Here is a 6697-nt window from a genome sequence, read left to right on the forward strand (position 1 = left end):
CTGTTTCCCTATGACACAAATTTGTTCAATGACGTTTATATACATTTGTTGTCCGCCTTGACTCCACCTAGGTCCTACCTAGCTTATTTTGAACTGTCATAATAAATGGTTAGTAGATTACAACCCATAAGTACATTATTTTTGTTTTGCCTATATGCCATGTATTTTTTATTGAACCTGTAAAATAGAGATGAAGTCATGATGTTTTTTTTGTCGTTGTGAGTTTGCATTTTCATCAATATGTTTACTACCCATAGAATTACTAGTTACATTTATTAAGATTATGCCTGAAAGAAATTCTTTGTGGACGAAAACTGTTAACGGTTAACCTGCATGAAATACTTACGCTGTATAATAGTGAGCAATCATATCAGTCTGAATAAAGCACATTGAAAATGCAGTATTGTGTGTGGTTTTTCACTATGTTTTTACAGTTTGGAGTTCATCACAGTTGGTTACTTCAAAAACGTAACTATTTGCAAAATCTAAACACAATAAGATGATTGAAGCGCACTGAGCAATTTTGGGGGGGCTGCTGAGGTCCACAGTTGATCTGGCTGTCTTTTACCAGAAAGCTAATATCTTCATTTCTCATGTAGGTAATCTCATCAGAAACACTTCTCATCACACACACTTTTCCCACAGTTCTTCAGCATACCTGCAGGCCACAACCATCACAGCAAGCATGATAAAAATGAATTGATCAGTTTTAGCAAACATCTTCTTCAGCATTTTGCAGGTATTTTCTGTAATCCTAACATCAATTATCACACACTAGTGCAATAAAACATATTGACATACCTACTTCATATGTTTTGCCAGTTTTACAGAAGATCCTTGGTTTACAAATTTGACACAACAAGGTTATGAACGTGATGAACTAGTTTGCACAGCACCGTAAAGATGTCACAAGACAAGTCCAATTAGTCCCGTACTTTGTGCTTTTATTTTTGTAGTTTTATATTTATGGCCTTGAAGTGATTTTCACACAAATATATACCTAATGTAAGCATGTAATTATGTCGTACTGAGTTTGACATACGAGAACATTGCTTTCCAACCTTTTTTGATATTTATTTTTATTTTATTTGTTTGCTTTTGATCTTTGTCTGACTGAAAAAAATCTGTCAAATTTTTGAAATGGTGACGTAGTGAAACGACCCGGAAATTGTGTACATTTCAGGCGCGGAACACCCGGAAGTAGTTCTTTCCCCACGCGAGTAGCAATCGTTGTACTTACGAAGGAAGTCGGAACGTGAAGGCTGCATTTCGGCAGAATTCAATTATTGGCAATCATGTGAGTATTTTGGTCAATAAAAATACAGAGACGAGCGCGTGTAGACTATACTTGTGTTCTAACAGCGCTAACAATGTAGCAATCGTCGATCAATGTAGCAATGCTACCCACATTAGCCAAAGCCTTTTAGCCGGTGTTAACCTGCCCTTTATATAAGCAATTAAATATATTTATAATTCAATACTCTTGTGATATGTATGCTTTATTCATATAAATGCTTAAGCCCCACAATCCGGTAGTTTCCTCTCTCGAAGCAATTTTTACACACGGGAGCAGCAAGATGCTGTTTTTGCTCACATGCTAATATGGTACGCTAGTGCTGCTGAACGTACTAGCTAAGTAATTTATGCTAATGTTTTGACTGTGTGGAAGATAACATTTGTAACAATATGTGTTGGGAATTCCCAATCGCTTAATTTTAATTATATGTATTTTATATAATATTTATTATTACACCTGTATATGAAGGGTGTCGACATTTCATTCAGCAGTTTCATCATCGTCAGTCATTGTTCCTACGCGAGCTTTGTTTCTCGAACTTTTTACACGAAGTAACCACCTCAACAAATTCTTAGCCCTCCAAGTTAGGGTTCACCATCCCATCATCATCATAGATCGTCAAAACCGAGGGAGATTTTATCCCAGAATAGTGTATTTGTTCTAGAAAGCTGCGTTATATTAACAGTGTCACGGCACTTTGGATAAAAACGAAATTATTGAATTAAAATGATCAAAGTACAGTAATTGGAAAAATGAACAATGTTCACATGTAAAGCAATAAATTATAAAAAATAATAGAGTACTGATACCACTGTCATTTAAAAGTCCAGTTCATACCATTACAGGTCATTGTGAGCAAAGATATTTAGTTTTGGGCTCGTTGATGTTAGTGCCAACTACTGGCAAGGAAAACTGTCAGATTTTTTATTTCTTTGCCTTAAGCATCAGTGCTTGTATCAGCAGCATCCATTAGTACTGTATCGATACATTTAAATATCTATTCTATTTGAAAAATGTTATGCTTACAATTAAATTGTCATACACTGATAATAGTCATCAAAAGATTCTAGTCAATTGAATGTACATTTTTTATTATCAAGCTTCAGTGCAACTCTGATTCAGTATGTTATCTTTAGTTTTATATCTATCAATTATTTATTGTAGGAGTTTGTTAACCAAGCCCAAGTCAGAAATGACCCCAGAAGAACTCCAGAAACGTGAAGAGGAGGAATTCAACACAGGCCCCCTGTCTGTGCTGACCCAGTCGGTCAAGAACAACACACAAGTCCTCATTAACTGTCGCAACAACAAAAAGTTGCTTGGAAGAGTCAAGGCTTTTGACAGGTATTCAGCAAATTGTGGTATCTGTCTTGTTGTGGAGTAGAGTAATATTTTATTTTATTTATTTATTTTGTCAAACTTGAGCTTTCTTTTGGGTTTTTGTTGATTTATGTTTCAGGCACTGCAACATGGTCTTGGAAAACGTAAAGGAGATGTGGACTGAAGTTCCCAAGAGTGGCAAGGGAAAGAAGAAGTCTAAACCAGTAAACAAGGATCGCTACATCTCTAAAATGTTCCTCAGAGGAGACTCTGTTATCGTTGTGCTGAGAAATCCTCTCATCACAGGAAAATGAACTTAATGTGGGTGGATTGCCACCGGGGTCTGTCTCCTTCCCCTTTTTTTCATGGAAACTTTTTTAGTTGTTTGCTGTTTTGTTTTTTTCCACGACTTGTAAAACCTAATGTCCAAGGAAAATAATACTTTGGTTTGTCTACAGAAGGCTATTATAAGGCTACTGTATTTTGCATTTTGATAATAAAAATGGTTGTCATCATAACTAATTGCATGAGGATTTGTCATTTCCCCCCCCCCCCCCCCCCCCTTAAGTCCATTACTACATTGTGAGGCGTATATTTGAATGTATTTTCTTTTTCAAACTGCCACTCTATCACAATTTTAATCACTTTATGTATCAGAGATGCAATGACCCTCCTCCCACAGTCACCAATTCCCTTTTCCCTTACAGAATCTTATGTGTCGGGCTTGATTTCAGTGGGTAACGCTCAGTCAGTGACAAAGTGCCGTTTAAAGACTTGCTGCATTATTTATGAAACCAGATGTGCTGAGTGTCTCTTCACACCTTCGTTTGTTGCCTTGTCTGGCCACTTGGTTCATAGTCTTAACTGAACATCATGGTTGATTTTCAAACACACAATACAATATAACAACAATGTCACACATATAGACACAATTTAAGATGAGGTTGTGCTGAATGAAGGCAAACTGCCTATTTCAGACCTTTTGTAAATTGATTTTTTGGGGGGAGGGCAAAAATAAAAAAAATACTGAAATTACAAGGTTTTCCCCCGCTAATTCCTTCATAACCTAATTTGAACAATACTTTGTTATATTTGGTTGTCATAATTTTCCATTGCTTATTTCAAATTGTTTTTTTTTTAAATACATATGACATCAAAATTCAGCAGCTATAGTGTTTTGGACTGTTATGATGAGATTAATATACAAAATGTTCGCCGTCCTAATGACAATGCGGCCCGCAATTAAATAAACACCTTTGCTCTAGAAGTATTTCAACTATGGCAGTTTACATGATTTTGTCTTTACTGTATGCACTAGCACACATTATGTGAAGATAGTTTACTCGTTTGTCTCATTTTTACATTGTGTATTACTCTGTAATATTTTTACTGCCCACTGAACTACTTGATTCTTGTGTTTGACATTCCTCGAGGTCTCTTCAACTCTCCAGATTTGGTGTGGTGAGCAAGCATCCCTGAGCAGGAAGGAAGATGTTTTATTCAGTAGGTAAGTGATAAGAAGGAGGGGGAAGTGTTATTATGATAGCAATCGGTAGGGCATTGATACCCGAGCAATGTGAGACCCCACCAGGGCAACAGTGGTCGCAGAAACCTGAGCTTCCACTGCAATTTGTTTCCAAGCAGAACCACAGTCCAAGTGTAGGAGCCACCAGAAGGAGGGGATGATGTGTAAACATACAAACATTTATGTGGGATGGTGAAATTTTTTATTTACACACAGAAGCAAATAGACTGGACAGCAAAATTATTGCAATGAATATTGTGAGTCTGTTACAATGTTTGAACTTTATTTTGTACTCACACTTAGTCTTGATGTCATAATTGCTTTTTTTGTAAACAATAATTACAAAAACTTTTTTTTTTTTTTAGCTAAATCCAGTTCTCGATAGAAAATGTGTAGAGGTCAATGGTCAAATTATTTAATATTTAGTCAAACTGTAATTTGGGCATATTATTGTATGATAACGACATCTAGCGGACGCTTGAGGTAATACAAATACTAGCGATTACGCAGATTTTTTTTTTTTAAACCTCCAGCGATGGTCAATTGTCAATCATTGTCTTAACTGAAAACTCTAAACTGTACATACAAATAAATGTGAACATGAATGTCTATTTGTCTTCACTACAGGTTGTAGAATTGGCTGGCCACCAATTTTGGAAAAATGAACATATAAACAAATGGATGAATAAATAAAGCGTTCTTTCAAATGTGATAGTAAACAGTTAAAAAATAAACAAAACAGAATAGTCAAGCAATGCTAATACAAACAATACAACACTAGTTAGCATTTTGAAATGAGATAAGATAAAGATAAGCTTTTTCATATGCATGTACACTATACAGTAAACGAATTTCTATTCTTATACAGTTAGATAGTTTTGGTTTGGGTCATTTAAAAGTTTGAATAAGTGTGTGAATCATCATCCAATCATTTATAGTTTGAGCCATATGGTCAAGAAGAGCTGGTAAATCTCAGCCTGTCGTCTTATCGGCATAGTGCATATTTGTACATCATATTGTCCAGTATGTCCTTGTCATGGGTGATAGTGACATTGTACAAGAAAATGATAAAGGAAGTGATATTCGTCAGAGTATTTCATAACCTCTGATTATTAATGTCAGCTTGCTTTCAGTTCACTGGAATTTTCAGTGGTCTTCATTTGTGGTCTACTTACATACTTGAACAAGTTCAGAGCTGTTTTCAAACTTTCACAACAAGCGCTACATGCTCCTTGGCGTGCTCAAATGTCTTTTTAAAATTTCCATTCCATAGCCTGTCAGAAATCCAGTTGTCGAGGAGAGCGACCGACTGACGTCAAGTTCTGGAAATAAAGTTGCGGTACTAAGAGAAACCTATAATTATGGTATGACTTACTTTCAATAGTTAAAGAGCTACTGTACTAGCTGGGAACTCAACCAGCTTGGGCAACATGTTCCAGCACATGTTCAGCACATGCTCACACAGGATCTGGACGCTACCATCTGCAAAACTGCACACTCACTGATGGGAAAGATATTTTGACTTTGCTTGACAGCTTTGGTGGACAGCAGGGTCAACAGGAGGTGCACGGCTCAAGAATGCCCCACTAACAGTTTGATCTGTCTCTGTTTGTGTGTGTGCGTGTTTGTGTAGTGGAACTAAAAGCATATTTGAGGTTGTGGATGTTTACACATGCCATGTAATGGTAATGCATTCCTTTCTCATCCCAACTTTCAGCTTCATCCCTATTCGAAAGAAGGAATGCTTTTAGAATCTTCTGCATCTCAGTGTTGAGAAGAATACATTTTCCTCACATTGTCAACTTAGTGATTAGATAACGTTGCTTTCCTTTGCAAAGTGCTGTTAAGTATATTGTTCTTCCGAGTGTTGATTACTGATATTTGCAAACTAACCAGGAGTAATTATTATTCTGTAGCTTTCTTCTCTTCCCGTAGTCTATTACTGATTTAATATTGCACACATTATTCTTATCTAATAAACCACAGCCTCTACTCTGTAACTTCCAAGGAATGCCACTGTAAGAGAAAACATTGGCTTTACGTACATATTCCATGCTGACATGTATTTAATTTTTGGATACGATACGTAACCACTTTGACTAACAACCAAACCTTTTTAAACGAGTCAACAAAATACCTCTTTTATGCACTAATTCTAGTATGGTGTATAAAGAGAGTTCAGTGTTGACAAACAATGGATGATGCAACTTTACAAACGTATAAATGATCATTGTCAATAAGAAATACATGTGTTTTATTGCACGAGAAATGGTCACATTTTGCTTCTTGGCCAACAAATATCTCCTCGTCAAAGATGGAAAGGAGATATATATAGCTCAAGGTTTTAAGTACTTGAAAATGTGAAATGCTCCAAATGTATTCACATCACATCATTAACACCAAAGTAATGAAGTAATATACAAGCAAGCATGGCCTTGTTAGGGAGTTACGTAAACAGATTACTGTAACTAATGTATGATGTTAACCAGCCAAAGAGTGGATAGCTGATACTTTTTTGATCACTTTCTTTTTTGAAAGACATTTCACTAGTGACA

At 36.0% G+C, this 6697-nt stretch overlaps 1 protein-coding gene across 1 annotated transcript; it reads left to right on the forward strand.

Annotated features, from left to right (window-relative positions):
- The first annotated feature begins 1143 nt into the window (after positions 1 to 1143).
- On the forward strand, positions 1144 to 3135 carry snrpd2 (small nuclear ribonucleoprotein D2 polypeptide). The gene is made up of 3 exons (XM_085917243.1): positions 1144 to 1297; positions 2462 to 2641; positions 2757 to 3135. Coding segments are annotated over exons 1-3 (357 nt in total). The 5' UTR covers positions 1144 to 1295; the 3' UTR covers positions 2932 to 3135.
- Positions 3136 to 6697: the final 3562 nt, after the last annotated feature.

This window comes from Syngnathus leptorhynchus, chromosome 7 (genome assembly GCF_054491065.1).
Source record: "Syngnathus leptorhynchus isolate UIUO chromosome 7, UIUO_Slep, whole genome shotgun sequence".
Classification (NCBI taxonomy): Eukaryota; Metazoa; Chordata; class Actinopteri; order Syngnathiformes; family Syngnathidae; genus Syngnathus; species Syngnathus leptorhynchus.